We start from the raw sequence: 16,333 nt of genomic DNA on the forward strand, positions 1-16,333 counted from the left end.
TAAATTATAATTAAACTGTAATCGTCGACGTGGTCACTAATAACCTCGTAGTTGATGGGACCTTAAATAAAGTAATTAAGAAACAAGAATATTAAAATTATACATGATTGTTTCATGTATTATTGAATTTAGTACCGTCTGAAGTATGCATGCAATTGAAAAAAGTGTGTTGAAGCCAGTCATTTAATTGATCACAGTAGAAATAGATAGAAATACAGTCAGTCCCATAACCATTCATACTAAATTATATGATAGCTTTGATGTTTCCAAATGTATTTTTCATTATAAATATATACATGTGTAAAATTTATTCATGTACATATTTTTATAATCGAACATTGATTTGGAAATATCAAACCTTTTAGACAAATTTCTTCAGTGAACATAAAAGGTACGAATACTAACTGTAACCTGTTTACTGACTGTTTTTTATCGGAGTGTTCACCATTTCATACACAAATGAAGACACTACTGCTCACCTATCACGCGAAAAAATACGATGTAATTAATTTCTATGTATTAATCTTCAAGTGGTACAACAGAATTTTATTTACAATTACGATACGCTTAATCTAAATACAACTAATCACGCTTGCTCAATTTGAACGAGCCACCATGCCAATCATTCTCCGGATAATGCATTTAACCCTCGAACCCTAAAGGAACCGCAAAGATAATCAATTTTTGATCGCAAAATTGCCAGACTGCCCACTTAGGAACGGATTCCAGGAGATTACCCTAGGAAACTCCGTGATTCGGGATCCTCCGCGCCGAAGGCCCTTGAAATCTCAAAGCGAGAGCACTAGAGGACAACGGGAGAGGGGAGATCGGGCTCGAGCCGTGACTGCGAGACGGGATGAAGGCACGACGAAGAAAAAGACGACGGGAAGCGTGTCTTGGGAGAAAAGGAAAAGAAAACTTTTGGCGAACGGCTGGAGTGGCCTTGAAGGCCGAAGTTGGGTATGAAGACATTGTGGATAGGACTCGAGACGAGTGGAGCGGCGATATGCAATTAGGAAAATTGAATTCTGAGCGTAATTAACTTTCTTAATTAATAGAATCGTGGAATTGTATCTTTAATCTGGCCGCTTCTGGAAGTGCTCCTGGCAGATTCTGTCACGAGAGGAGAGTTTCCACCTTCGGAAGCTCGCTCGGCAAACGAGTGAACCAGTGAGAGATTGTGGTGGTGAGAGGAGGGAAGGAAAGACGGTGGTATAATGCAGGATCGTTGCATTATTCATTATTTATCACTTTTCACTCGGCTTTCGTTGAAAAGTAACGCGATATTGCAAATTTTATTGGATTTTACATTTGTAATTGAATAATTCTTCCTTGGGAAAGAACAGGTCGAAGAAACGTTGTGTACTGGTTGGTGAAAAAGAATTTTATTTTATTTATGCTAAAGGTTATGCTATTAGGTTATGCTAAAGGGGACCAGAAGGATTTAAGTATATTAATTTTGTGATATTTGTTGGTGGGGATTGCATTAGTAAATAACGCAAAAGGAATTCAAAGGATTAAGGGAGTTAAGGGTGAAGGGACTTAAATACATTAATTTTGCGATATTCATAGTTGAGTATTGTATTAGTAAATAACGTAAAAGAAGTTTAAAAATAAGAAGTAGGTATAATTCAGTTTGTTTAGGTTGAAGAATACAGTTGGAGGTATAAATATAATCATGAATGTAAATAAAATAAATGATTTCCTGACAGGCTGAGATGTGAAAATTGTAATTCGGTATTATCTATTAAACATATCCTACTGGAATTTCCAATTGGTGCAAATATGAGAACCCGAGAAAAACTTCCTGTTGATATTAAACAATGTTTAAATGGACAAAATATATAAAAGGAATAATAACTTATTTTGAGAAAATCAAAATAATTGAAGATGTTAAAGATGTTATTAGTTTTAAGTAGTCAAAACTGTTATACTGACGAAAACTAAACAGAATAAAATAGAAAAAATAGAATAAATAGTTAATATAATAGTTAATATAGTTAATATAAACAATTAAATAGAACAAAATAAACTAAAATAAAATAAAAAAAATTAAATAAAATAAATTTAAAAAAAAGAAGAAAAATAGACGATTTCCTGGTCCCCAGAATATTGCAGGCTTCATTGAAGTCCCGTAAGAAGCCATATCAGCCTCGAAAGAAGCTCGTCCAACTGGTAATTGAGATACACGAGGCGAATTAGCGTCGCCCGAACTCCCATCGATACCGTCCTCAGTAAGAAGCGTCATTTGGTTGATTCGTCGAATGCGTCGCGAGGTTTAACGACTTTTGAGGAAGCGCCGGTGGCAAAAAACCGGTGGAGTACAGTGCCAGTCCGCGGCGCAAAGCCGAGCTTTTTGTCCGCCGGCAGACCGGCTTGCTGTCTGAGCTAATTCTTATGCGATCGTAAATAACGTCGCGCATATATCAAAACTTAACAGCGGCCACCCACTCGCCCCTCGGTTCTCGCAGTCGTCGCCACCATCTCCTGCAACAATCCTGTCTTATACCACCGACCATCCAACCCACCTCTATCCACCGCCGGTTCCATCTTTCGCTGAACCTCCTCGTCTTTCAAGCGAGCTTCCGAACGCGGAAACTCACTCCTCGTGACACAAGCTGCCAGGACCACTTCATTAAGAAAGTTAATTACTGTATCAACGATTCCCCAACTTCGTCGCGATGGAGTTTATTTGGAGGCACTAGGGTGGAATTGAATTGTTAATTTTTAATATATTATTAAATTTTTATTTGGGAAACGTAGGACACTTTATGTGTATGGAAATAGTTTGAGGTTTATTTGAGACTAGTTGCTCGCGATGAAGGTTTGAGTCACTAGGAGTTTGAGTCATTAGGAGTTTGAGCCATTAGAAGATCGAGTCACTAGGAGTTTGAGTTACTAGGAGTTTGAGTCACTAGGAGTTTGAGTCACTACTCTTCTAAGTAAGAGTCTAAGGAACTCTTGGGGTTGTTTCAGTAGCAATGTGTTTCTACTAATTCCTTCACACCATTTTAACTAGCTTCCAGTTACCTATACTATTTTCGAATTTTATTTAGAACTCGAACTTCGCTTTTAAAAAAATCTGTTTAATCACAAATTACATTCCACAAATTAAATTCACTTTTCCGTTGCACACAAGATGACCAACGATTCGACGAATAAATAACGTGCACTGTGGTACGATTGAAACCGACGAACTTGCTTTTCGCGAGCGGTCCGCTGAGATAGCGTTTTGTCGCAATTCCGTGCAATCGTCGAATCCATTTCGCTTGGAAACCCGTTTGCTTTGGGGAGATTGTCAACGAATCGCATCAGTCGCGTGAAAAATTAACACGGAACGCTTTTCAGTTGCCTGCGCTGGTTGCGAACTTACGAAAAAGTCATTTTTCTCTCTTTTACGGCCATCCCCGATTAATTAATCACCGCTCGTCGATTCTGCTCAACGTTGGCGGAGGAGGGAGGGAGGGGGGGCGGGGGGCATCGATTAATAAAAACGACCGTTACCGTTCATTATTTAAGACGATTGATTCACCGACGCGCTAGACCAGTGGTCCGTCAACTTTTTAGCTGAGGTAACATTCCACATGATTTTTAATAATACCTACATGGTACAATAAGAATAATATTTAATAATTATATATTTAAAAAGACAATTGTTTAAGAGTATCTAACAATGATTGTAAATACCTATTAGATAGTAGAAATTCCACCCTTTAATTTGAATTTTGGTAGAATCGAATCGGACGATTCCACGCTGAGCTATGACACCTCAAAGTTTCCTATTTTATAGGCAATTATAAATGACTGACAGACATTTAGATATTTAAAATGGCGGATCCAATATGGCGGATCAAAATACGAAATTTGATTTGATTTGAATGAAACTTGGTATATAGGGGTTATCGGGGTCGCTGATTCCAAATCTGAACTCAAAATTTAGAAATTCAAAATGGCGGATACAACATAACGCCACAAAATGCGAAAAATGATTGAATTTAGAGGGAACTTGATATACAGAAGTTTTTGAGCCTATCGAATAACTTCAATATCAAAAGACGAAGCCAATAAGAAGAAGCCAATCTCTTTGAAAGTCCCAAGAACGACTACTGTCGAACGATTTATCGATCACCATTGTCGGCACCCCAAACAACAGTCAATTTCCATTTATTCATACCGTTGATGCATTTATTCTTCGTTACGCGACTGCACAACTTAAATATAATCCAAAGCCATCCATAGCTATACATTCAGTAATAAATACGACCAAGTAGATCCCAACGATAAATTTAATACTCGTTTCGTTCAGCCAGGGTTGCTACTATCCGCTTTATCGATATCTCGATAACTTATCGGTATTCGTTAGCAGCGTCTCGAAGCCAGCCCGAAGCAATTCCGTCGTCGATGTTTACAGGACTCGCGACGCGTGTTGTTCGGCGCGCGCAACATAAAAATCGCCACGGCAGGCGCCTTTAATCCCATCCCCGATGGAAACGCCACGGTCGCGATAAAATGCGTAAATTCGCGATCTGCAGAACGCCGGGACGCGTCGCCAAAGTTCTGATTTATGGCCCTGGTAAACGCTTTCGAGCGTGCATACGTAACTGCGCTGCTCGGCGACGCGCGCGGAAAATAGTGGAAGGAACGGGAATCCATACTTTTCTTTTTTTCCGCCCCCTTTCTCCCCTTACATTTCGGATTTCTCGGCTGTATTTATTCGTTGCAATTACGCGAGTCGTCCGTTATCGTCCGAAAACAGTGATATATTAAACGAGGCGGAGGATATTAGTCGCAAAGGGAGGAGAAGAAGAGAAATTAATTAACTGGGAAATACCATGTCGGGCATAAAACCTTGTTGTGGAAGGGTACGACGCTAATTTCATTCGGTCGTTAATGACCATAATTACAAACCAATAATTAACTGGCCAAGATTAATGCAATGCAGTGATCGCCCATTGCGAGTGACTGGTAAGTCTCAGCGATGGATTCAATCGCTGGGGTTAAGGTAGAGTATCAGAAAGGAGACGTTCGGCTTAGTGTCCAATTTATTCTTATTTTATTTCTGGAGAAACCTTTTTATCAACAATGTTTCTAGAATGTCTAGATGCTCGCTACTTAAATCTACAAACTTTTGTTGTTATTCCTCAGTTTATTGTCTCCTTTATCCAATATAGTAACAGGTAATTTCACTCGTGGCGTCCACATTGGACGCATTTCTCTCCTAGCCACAGAACTGACCAACTTCTCAGCTCGCTGCCATAATTGCACGATTCGAGCGAGGATTGGATGTTAATAATTCCTTCCAAGCTACCGTTCGTTGTTTAAAATTTATTCGAGCCCGCGATTGGTACGGTGTTTCATCGAGACGCAGTTTACACGATATTTACGACGATATTTATGAGGACATTTGTGTCTCTGTAAGCTCGTAAAAATCATCTCCTCGTCGAACAATCGTGACGGTCGCGTTTAATTCCGTTCGAACGGTAATTCTTTTGGTACTACCTACTCGAGCGTGGCCATAAACATGCGTAAATTCGCAATTTGGAAAACCGTGCGGCGAATTGGCGAAACTCTGATTTATCAGTGCGATCGATATCTTCCAGCAAAATGTTACACGTTTCGCGTAACGAACGACGTTTGTCTACCGTTTCATCATACAATCGATTGAATTACCCGAAAATTCTGGGCGTTCCCGGTGGAAAATGGTTAGTTATTTTCCGCGTTTTCCTTTTATCTTTTTTTCCTACGCGTACCATCCTTCATTGTACTCGGTTCGACGAAGCGTCCGACGACTTCTGTGTTCGTATGACAACGGGTGATGGATCGGATACTTCTCAGATTTGAGATCGTCAATTCCGTTGTCGGAAGACACTAGAACGTTTTCTTTGGCAACCGAAGATATGCAAGCACAAAACTGGTACTTTTTAGGGAATAATCATTTTCTGTTAGATTATTCTGTTGGATTATTCTATACTACACACCCTGAAGTAGTTTCAAAATTATTTTTTTCTGTAGGTACAAATTACAATTACAAATAAAATTTTAAAAATATCAGATGTGTCAAATAAAATGTCTCAACTACGATATTTAGTAAAAAATTGATAAATTCAAAATTGTTGTAGAAATATTTCAACTTTTTCAGTCGAATATTGAAGAATTTTTTAAAAGTGATTTCAGACTTTTTCCTCTAGATTCATTTTTCAATTATAAATAAACTTTAAAAAATATCAGGCGTGTCGAATAAAATGTCTCAACTACGATATTTATCAAAAAGTTGACAAAATCAAAATTGTCGTACAAAAAACTCAACTTTTTCGATTTTTTCGAATAACCATTACCAAATACAAACTATAAATTAAAATTGAAAAAAAAGTACGTCTCATTATCTACCCGTTGTAACATCTACTGTATCATCAACACTTTCCTCGCTCATTCTCCCAAAATTCCCTCTCTCCATAATCCCACAAACATCCACACCATCACTCCAATTCTTCGCCCACGAAACTCGACTTTAAAAGAGCCATCATCGTTTCCACTCCGCAAATGGTATCAAAACGCATTTAACGTCTCCGAACGCGGAAAAATCGCTAGGAAACAGCGACCGCTCCGGCAGCGTCGCCTTTAAACTGCGTAAATTCGCAATCTGTGAAACTACGAAACGAGTCGGCGAAGTTCTGATTTATGGCGAGTTCCGGCAGCCTTGTACCCGCGGAACAAGAGAAAAGGAATAAGGGCGAGGCGGTTGCACACGCATGTGCATGTATACGCGCGCACGTAGCGACGGTGGGCGTCGCTCGGCCAGGAAAAATGCGACGTCGCGCGGCCCGCCGCTTCCTCGCAATAACTTCCGAAGGAAAATTCACGATAATAGAGACTACTGCCTGTGAATTCCGCATGCAAGTGTGCTTACGGCTCTCCTTTACCCTTCCGCCCTTGCCACCGGTCCGCTTTCTCCTTTCTACTGACGCTCGAGCCACGTGCTCCGTCCTTTCCTTCTCTATTTCTCATGCGGACACATGAACCACCCGTTTTCCCCGGGATTTTCTCTCTTTCTTGCGACCCCAAACGACGTCCGCGGCGAACCGAGGGGCTGAGCTAGACAAATAGTTCCGCCGTGAAATACTGCCGCCTCCTTAAAACTTTAAAGTGTTTCGAGTAATCTTAAGGCGCGACTTTAGATCATGGGTATACCCTCTCTTCGGTACCGCTGTTTCACTCTTTCGCCACTGGTTTGATATTTACGTTTTTCTTTCGGGAAAAACGTGATTCGATCGCTGACGAGCCATCGCGAATGTTGGTAAGAGTTTTGAAACGCTGGGGGTGTTGTTTTGCAGTGTTCTAGAGCTACACCTCGTATTATATACATTGTTGGCATGTTCATACACTGATGTTGGTGTTCGAAGCTTCGTTGGTAAGAGGAATTCAAGAATAAATAGATTTTCTGGAATCTAACATGGATGAATCAAATTATAATTGAAAGTGTAATCGACTGTTTGCGTTAGAAAGAGGGTGATTCCTGATTAGAGGTCCTCAGACCTTGAAGAGGATCAATATTTTACGACAATTGAGATTTTTATCACATGTATTATGAATATCCCATTAAAAACCACAATAGGACACAGAAATTATTTTTATTGTAATTATTATTTCTTGAAAGTACAAATAAAAGGCTAGTTGACTGCTTGTGTTAGAGAGAGGGTTGTTCAGACCTTGAACCATATGTATTTTAAATATCCCATTAAAAACCACAATAGGACACAGAAAATATTATTATCATAGTTATCATTCCTTAAAATAAAGTCACCAGTAAATAAAACTCCATATACAGTAAAGCTTGGATAAGTGCAAGAAGTCGAGGTTTCTATTCTGTGTCTACATTTGAGTGAAAGAGAAAGAGGTCCGAGGAAAGAAAGCAGTCGGTCGAAACGTATCGGTGAGACAATAGATCATATTACACTATTCGTTCGCCGCTCAAAAGCGACTCTCCAGTCGTTAGGATAGTCTGCAAAGGGTACCAAGCCTGCAAATCGTAATAAAAATGGAGAAATACACAATATACAAGGTTCGATAACGTCGTGGAAATTTCCCTGTCAACATCGCTGGCGAAGAAAGGAGAAGAGAAATTGTCCCCCACGAACTTTTCCGCGGTATAAACGAAATTTTCAACGCTAACCTGGGTCGACGATCAGCATTACGGTGTCCGTTCGTCCCTCCGTCGGTCTGCACGAATATTTTCCGACGTCGTTCGTCGTGACCGACGCCAAAGTCAATTCGGAGACCGTGCGTGCCGAGCCTCTCTCGGTCTCCACGTTTATTCCGCCTCGTGCAGCCTGTAAATAATGCAAACGGCAAATTCAATGGGAAATTCCGTAGATCGTTTCGGTCGAGCTCGTCAGGGACAGATTATGTTTTTTTTTTTTTTTGCGAACGCTGGAAAACGGGAGTGTTTACAATTGATACCATTTCATCTGTAAAGTATACACGCTGTTTCCTGGCGCGCTCTGATGTTTACCAAGCGTATATTACTATCGAAAACGGTCACGGCTGGGAAAAGTTAAATACACGTCCTCGGGAACGTTGACGGTTTCGTAATTCCATAATGAATAACGCGAGATAAATTACGACGATCTTCGCGGATGAAATGAGTATCGACGTGAACGGTTTTTGGGCTCGAGCCTTTGGAAGACGTGTTTGTATGTACTTGTGACATAATACTGATCAGTAAACTGCGAATCTTTATATAAAATAAAATCTTCGCAAACGTGGCTACAAAAATTGAACCTAAATAGGAATTTATTGTATTCTGCAAATATTATAATATGAACTTTACTTTCAATCCTTTTTATATTTATACATGTTGTTTGCATTTTGTAAGCTTTTGCAGATTCAAATTTCCTATAAATGCGTAAAGATCCGCAGTCTACTGATTAGGTATTCATTTTTTTCATTTGTATGTGATTGTTCGTCTAATATTCCTTATCTTGAAGTACTCAGAAAAGTTTTACTCCCAGGTTACTTTCTCTGGAAATGAATTTATTTTAAGACTGAAAATCTTTTTATTCTCGAACTGGCGAAATTCATGACCCGTTATATAGTGAAAAACGCTGTGAGCCGATGAAATAAATATTGATAATCGAATTTCTTTTTAAATTAATTCTTTAAAACAATCTTGCTTTGGATCGTTTTTCGTTCTAGTAGGAATAATTTAATCCCCGCTCGTTAATCACTACAATCTGCGTGCTGCATTCGGAATTATTACTACTGCCACGTGAACATTGTAAGATATCGTCTAAATTAATCTTGAGATTAAGTTTATAGTTCATGTGTTCGTTGAGTACGAAACTTGCCTTAACAGTTTGAGTGCCAAGCAGTGCGATCTCGGTGTTCCCGTTTAGTGTCGAAACGTGCCAGAGAGTGCCGCAGTAGGGCCATTGGCAGCGTTGAATTATGATTTTGTGGAGCATTAGGTCACAAGTATGTGAGGCTTCTCATAAGATTTTCGAAAGGAATAATTAGAGAAAAGACAGAATTAAATAATAGATGAACTGGTCTCCTAAGTAAACTTGTAATATATCTAGAAATAGTTTCACATCGAGTAAATTTATATACAGTAGGACTAAATTATATGTATATTCGTCGTACTTGATTTTCGTCTTATTTTGGTACGTAGAGTCACCCCTTGAAGCCCCAAACACCTGTTGCTGAACACCCCATATAGAATATTGCAGGATAATTATCGATGGCGTGAGTGAACTCGAAGCTACCCCTTGTAATGTGACATAGACTTTCTAGAATTCTACGTCTTCTTAAAATGGAACAAAGTGGAGTGTGGTGTATCTCTATTTTCTCTTTTTTTTTGTAGAGCTCTTGAAATTAAATGGGATTGCTTTCAAGGAAGCATTGCTGAAGTCTCTAAAATACAGTTAATAATATTGAAGAATATTAAAAGTAGTTGACCATCTTTGTTACAATTAATTATCTCCAAGGATAAATTTTATAATAAATATTACTTGCATTAAGTAACACTTGAAGCACTCGATCCACGCAGATCAAATTCCACCCCACCTCCCTGTCTAATTGTCACCATACAATTTCTCCTCACTCACAATATTACCAATCTCCAAATCATAATATTGAAGAATATTAAAGGCAGTGCGCCATCTTTCTTTGTCATCTCAAATGCAAAATTACATAATAAACATCACTTGCATCAAATAACACTTGAAGCACTTGATCCACGCAGATCAAATTCCACCCCACTTCCCTGTCTAACCATCTCACCATCTAATTTCTCCTCACCCACAACATTACCAATCTCCAAATCAACCCCTACGAATTCTCCACAACCCATTAAACATTTCCAAGGAATATATACACGGACAATCATCGAATCATGTACCTACATACAAATCCACGTCTCCCGTCATCGCTATGACATACAATCGCGTTCCTTTTTTCCTCGCAGAGATTCGAGGGAAGTACCCCCGGAGTACGCGGGAAGGGAAAGGTCGAATAAAAAAATTTCATTAGAGTCCATCCGACGCGACCGAGGTTTGCTGCATTACCTGGAATGTTAGGAGTTTGTTATCCCGTAGCCATTGAACGCCCCTGATGGGCCGGGTCTGATACGGGGACAATATGACGCACCTCAAGGTGATCGTCGACCCCGACGACACCCTCTGCTCCCGAGGACCCATTATGGCCGCCACTGGTGCTGTGCTCTCGTAACCTGCAACCCATGTAACGACAAATATCATACGGCAGCCGGCGCAGTCTACCAGCAAGATTAGGGGGGCTTAAGGTGACGTTAAATAGTTTGTTAGCGCGTGGCGTTCGTCAGGATCATCGTCACAGTCCCTCCTCGACTCTTTACACCTCGGTTGGTTGCTACTTCACCGATGCAAGGGATATGTTATTGCAGCAAACAGCTCCAGTCACAGGACGGTTCGTTTAACTGTTTGCATATATGTGTCTCATGGAGTAGATGGCCGAGACATCTCACTAAATATTCGTCTGGCATGTCGGTGAATGTTTTTTTATTAAATATCAGTATAGTCGAATCAGTTTTAGTCGAATGCTGCATTTATTTTCCAAGTATCACTTTTGTAAATTTAGAAAGTCTGGTTTTTGGAATAATGACTTTAAGGATGAAGGGTGAAGTTTGGTCGTTCAATGGTGGCAATCTTGATTATTCAGGAAAGTTATTATAAATATAAAAAGTTACTATACCAAGTGCTTCGACACTTACATTTAAAATGTTTGAAAAAGTGGAATTAATTACGTATTTCCTTTCATTTCGTCTCTCATTTTAAATTGTTTTCTCGTCGTTACAATAGCCAGACTTTCTAAATTTATAAAAGCGATACTTCAAAAATTAATGCAGCAATAGAAAACATGTTCACTGACGCGACACGCGAATTTTAAGCGAAACGAAAGTAAAGAACGATTGGCAAGCTCTCGATTTACCGCGCGCTCCTCTTTTTCTTTGATCAATTTCTGAAGAATTCTGCTCTTACGTCAAAGCGTCGAAATGTAAAACCACTTCCAAAAGTCAAACCGAACTGTTTGAAGTAGCTCGAATCAGCATCAGCTCCCAGTACGTGATCGCCCGAACCAAACACACCCTTTTGGCCGAACAGAGATACACGACGCGAGTGTGGGTGCGTGTCTGTGTTGAACACTCATTGGTGAATCATTGATGAACATGGTAAAAGAAAATAACGACCGATCTCTCGATTTACCGGTCGTACTCTCTGGAAACCTCGCTGGAGGTGAGCAGTTTCTCTCGATAAATTTCCGAAGATTACTTCGGATTATTCGAGCGTAAAACTCCATTTATGAGTAGAAACGAGTGGTTTGGAATAGTAGTTGAAGTTGCGTAGTAATAATTTATGGTGTATATTAATAGTTAAAATGTACTTTGGCGGACCTAAGATTTTTAGGTTCTTTTTTATATAATTCTATAGATTTCGGCGAGTAGTATCCGAAAATGCTAGTTTCAAAGCGAGGAATCCACTGGTTCGGAAGTTATGAGCAGTTAAAGGTGAACCTTTTTACCTCTCCTCCGCGTAAAAATAAGCCCGAACCAATTCCGATAATTCGAAATATATATATCAAAAGTAGTTATAGCAATATAAAAGTTGTAGTCCACCACCAACTAGAAACTGTTTTACCGAAAAGGTATGTCTACAACTGCTCATAACTTCTGAACCAGTAGATTCCACGCCTTAAAATTAGCATTTTCCGATTTTTCGCGACAAAATCTACAGGATTATGTAACAAAAATTATTAAATTTTAGGTTCGCCAAAGTAAAGTGCAGTCGAAGATTGTAGTATGGAAGGTTACCGATAGTCAGCTGAGGTTTGAGAGAATCTTCATTAACCCTTGCGGTCCTGCGTCCCTAAAGGAACAAATGGAAAAAGGAATAAAATGGTGAAATCAGCAATCAGAAAATTCAAAGAAACTAAGAAACCTGAGATAAAATTTCTTCCAATATTTTCTACATTTATTTAGAATCCTCTTACTTTCCTATATCGTCATTGATATATTCTTTCTATTCTTCCCGATCTTTTGTTCCTTCCATTACCAAATCTATCTTCCACTAACCTACCCTGTAGATTCACGTCGATGCTCTTACATAATAAATAATGCATTCCGCCCATCCGTGTACGTTCGGAACAACGAAACGCGAAACGTCTCAAAGGGTATTTCGCTACCGCAAGAACCTATCCGTATCCGGAGCGAGCGGACTAATGCTCCGCGTTCTAAGAAGTGTTTCTACCGAGCTCGGCGACACGAATAAATAAATTACAGCCGGATGCCCGAAGCGACGTTAAGCAGCTCGTGGCGTCAAGGGTCCGGCGAGTAATTACAACGGCGTAGAACACCCGCGCGACAGAAAGCAGTAAATCCATTTTACGTTTCCGTAGTTCGAAAAGTGGATTCGTTAGCGAGCGTACGCGGGGTCAAGTTTCGCGAATCGGCGCGATCAATGGAGATTCCTTGGTTACACGATGACTTCATTAGACGAACGGGGGTTTCGTTCCTTTGGCTCCGCTGATTAAAACACCCCTCGAGGCGAATTAATTACAGCTCGCCGGTAGAAATATTACCGACGGAAGTTCAGGGAGCGGCGGGAACGATCGACCGTGCCACGGGGAACGAAATTTTCGCAACTTTTTAATTGACAGCATCAGTCGACTTGACGTATCGCGAATACTTCGTAATTGACGTAATCCGTTCTTCGGTTTAATATCCAGACGGGCGCGCAACCTCTTGCTGGGAGCAAAGGGTTTCTGATGGTATCCGTCGCGTTTGTCTGTTGGAATCACTTCGTGTCTTATTTTCATCGAGATTTGTATCAGATTTGAATTGGGAGGATTATTAGGTATTAAAAAATGATTTTCAATTAAAAAAAAAAGGAGAAAGAAGAAGGAGAAAATAAAAAGTGTCTGAATTTGAAAAATTTAAATTTGTTTCTGGAAAAATTAAGAAATTATATACGAGACGAAATTTGATTTGTATTTTTTTCGTAAAGTTCATTCAAGTACGCACATTTTAAAAAAAAAAGACGTCTAATTCGGTCAATTTTTAGCAGAGTTATAGATATTTGAGGAAAAAACAACGTTTTTTTTTTTAAATTCGTTATGTTTTCTTTTGGTTCAGTACAATAATCTGAAAAAATCCACAAAAAGGTATTTAGTGGGGTACTATAATGTAAAAAAATTACAGCCAAATCAAAAATGGTCCAAAAGTAGTCGAAATGGTTTGGAGTGCATAGTTGTAATGAAACATTTATTTAGAAAGATCAAACTTATTTGATTTAGACAAATTTCATCAATAAACATAAAGGGTATACTGACTGTATGTGTTACCACTATGAAATGGAAAGTATCCATCTACCAAGAGCAACAAATTAATTAAGAAATGCAACCTTGCCTCGCGTCATTCCAGAATAGGAACAAATTATTACGTAAACACGTTATAATTCATGTTCATATTTGTACACAAAATTAATTCACTTATGGTTAGCGCTAATACGAAACTCAAACCCAGTTTCCGAAATTATTTCTGCAAATATTAATATCACACTCTGCATAAATGCATACATTCATAAATTCTTCGTACGTTTACCATACGTTCCGCGGTCTAGTTATAAGTAACACCGAAGTGAGGGGAGGGGGATGGTGGAGGAGGGAGAGGAGAGTAGATACTCCCGAGGTCATCGCGGGGTTAATGTTACGCAATAATTTTAATTAATGCGAACGCCGCGAAAGGGAACGTATTTCGCGGTGAAACGACGAAAAAGAAAATGGCAGCGGGACGTATAGTCGAGTCCGTACGTTTTTAATTTAGAGGGTCGGGCCAAGTACTCGTTTAATATGCGTGTCGCCGTGAAACGACGCGTTCTTCTGTCGCCGTAAAAGCGTTTCGTCCGCTCCAGTTCGCGCTTGAAATTGAACCGCGCGACTTCTTCCTCTTCTCGCTCTTCCCCGCTTTCTTTGAACCGATGAACGACGTCAATATTTCGTATCTACCGTTTGATTTCCTTTCGCTAGCCAAGGTGGGCGAGGGATGGCAGAATAGGACGATTCCTTTTGCGAAATTAAATAGAACAGGAGGAATTCTTGCTTTCCTGGCTGTTATTGAGGATACAGCAGAGGAGCGGTATCGTTGTCGACCGCGATACGAACCACTCTTCTGTTCCTCTTTGTATTAATATTTTCTAGGTATTTTGTGTGCTTGAATACGTGTCATTATATTTGTAGATATACGGGGGCGTAGCTGAGACGATTCTGAACCATAGTTTCCTTTGCAAAAATTTCGGATGGTGCGTCGTTTTTGAATTATTAAGGAAAAACTGTCGACCAATCACAGCGCACGAGTAGCGCGCGCTCAGCCGCGAGAACATAGGCTCGAGCCAGGATTGGCTGACCATGCAAGGTCGCGGCGTTGTCAGTTGAGCGCGCGCTACTTGTACGCTGCGATTGGTCAGTGATTTTTCGTTAATAATTCAAAAACGAAGCATCATCCAACATTTCTGTTAAGGAAATTGTTGTTCAGAATCGTCGCAGCTATCTCCCATCTTCAGTTCTTACATTAATTCTAGGACACCATGTATATACATCACAATTACTTTTTAACATATTCTGATATTTTGATATTCTGTAGATGGACATCCTGGTGACTGTTGAAATGATTTATTACTATAATGGTATCTATTATTCGAATGGCAAACACTGTTTATATTTCTCGAGCATCATCATTGACTTATAAATGGTTTCCCATAGGTGTCCTTTGAATTTCGTTCTTTAACCCTTTGAGTGCCAGATGAAATTATTATACGTATCCGAGAAATGCCAGACAATTTTAAACAAATGTGCATGATTCTAAAAAAAAATGTATATTTCTGTCAATTTTATTTTAACGTTCATGCAATATTTACACAAGACTAAAAATATTTTACACTTTCATTACTACTAATAAAATAAAAATAAAACGTTACAGGTCTAACCAAAAATTGTACAAAGAAAATATTTTCGCAAAAACTTGAACATGAATTTTGTTTGTAAATAAATATAATTTACTGTCTGCTAAAATGAATCAATTTCAAATGGTGCATCCCATTTATTCATTTCACATAAAAATACACGCGATAACAATTAAACGACTTCGTTTTCATATTTTGTTATTCCACAAAAATCCCAAAGCTCCATCTCAGAAACATTAAATATAAATTCTTCGAATCAAAACAAACACGACTAAGAATCCCTCGATTCCCAGCCACCCCTGACGATGCAGTGAGAAACGTCGAGGTGTCGCGTGAAAGACGGGGAAAGTCCGAGGTACACGAAAAAAGTGAGAAAATCCTCCGGTCGAGGGGGTCAGAGGTCGAGCGACGCCCCAAAGGGATCACAATTACGATTCACTTACCGCGGGGTCGAGCCTTAAGTCTCGCCGCTATATTAAAACGCGACCTATTTTCACCGGGGCGGTACGAAGACGGTCGTCGACGTCGACGCCGCGGGAGAAAGGCGAGAAAAGAGTGGAAAAAGTGGAAAGCTGCTCGGTCGGTCCGGGGGTAGCGAGATCCAGCGTCCCGGAAATTGGAGTTTGAAGTGCGAACAAACGAGAGAGGGGTCCGACGTCGCGTTCTCGAGACAAGGACGCCCGGCCTAATAATTCATTACGAGCGAAAGGGGACAAACAATGGGCCATGGGAGCGTGCGCGTTGGATATTCCATAGTCCGCGATAATGCCGGGACAAGCATACATTATTCAACGGGGGTGGAGCACGGTCGCGGGACTCGTTTAACGCAACGTTGTCTTCGACCG

General features: G+C 39.8%; 1 protein-coding gene across 1 annotated transcript in view; it reads right to left on the reverse strand.

Annotated features, from left to right (window-relative positions):
* LOC128892902 (hemicentin-1-like) overlaps positions 1–16,333 on the reverse strand; it is a 159,386-nt gene that overhangs the window by 11,933 nt on the left and 131,120 nt on the right. The window contains exons 6-7 of the mRNA XM_054153541.1: positions 10,563–10,726; positions 8,171–8,327 (exon numbers count right to left, since the gene is read on the reverse strand). Of these exons, the coding sequence (XP_054009516.1) occupies positions 8,171–8,327; positions 10,563–10,726 (321 nt within the window). The remainder of the gene's footprint in view (positions 1–8,170; positions 8,328–10,562; positions 10,727–16,333) is intronic.

Source organism: Hylaeus anthracinus, unplaced genomic scaffold (assembly GCF_026225885.1).
Source record: "Hylaeus anthracinus isolate JK02 unplaced genomic scaffold, UHH_iyHylAnth1.0_haploid 2, whole genome shotgun sequence".
In the NCBI taxonomy this organism is placed as follows: Eukaryota; Metazoa; Arthropoda; class Insecta; order Hymenoptera; family Colletidae; genus Hylaeus; species Hylaeus anthracinus.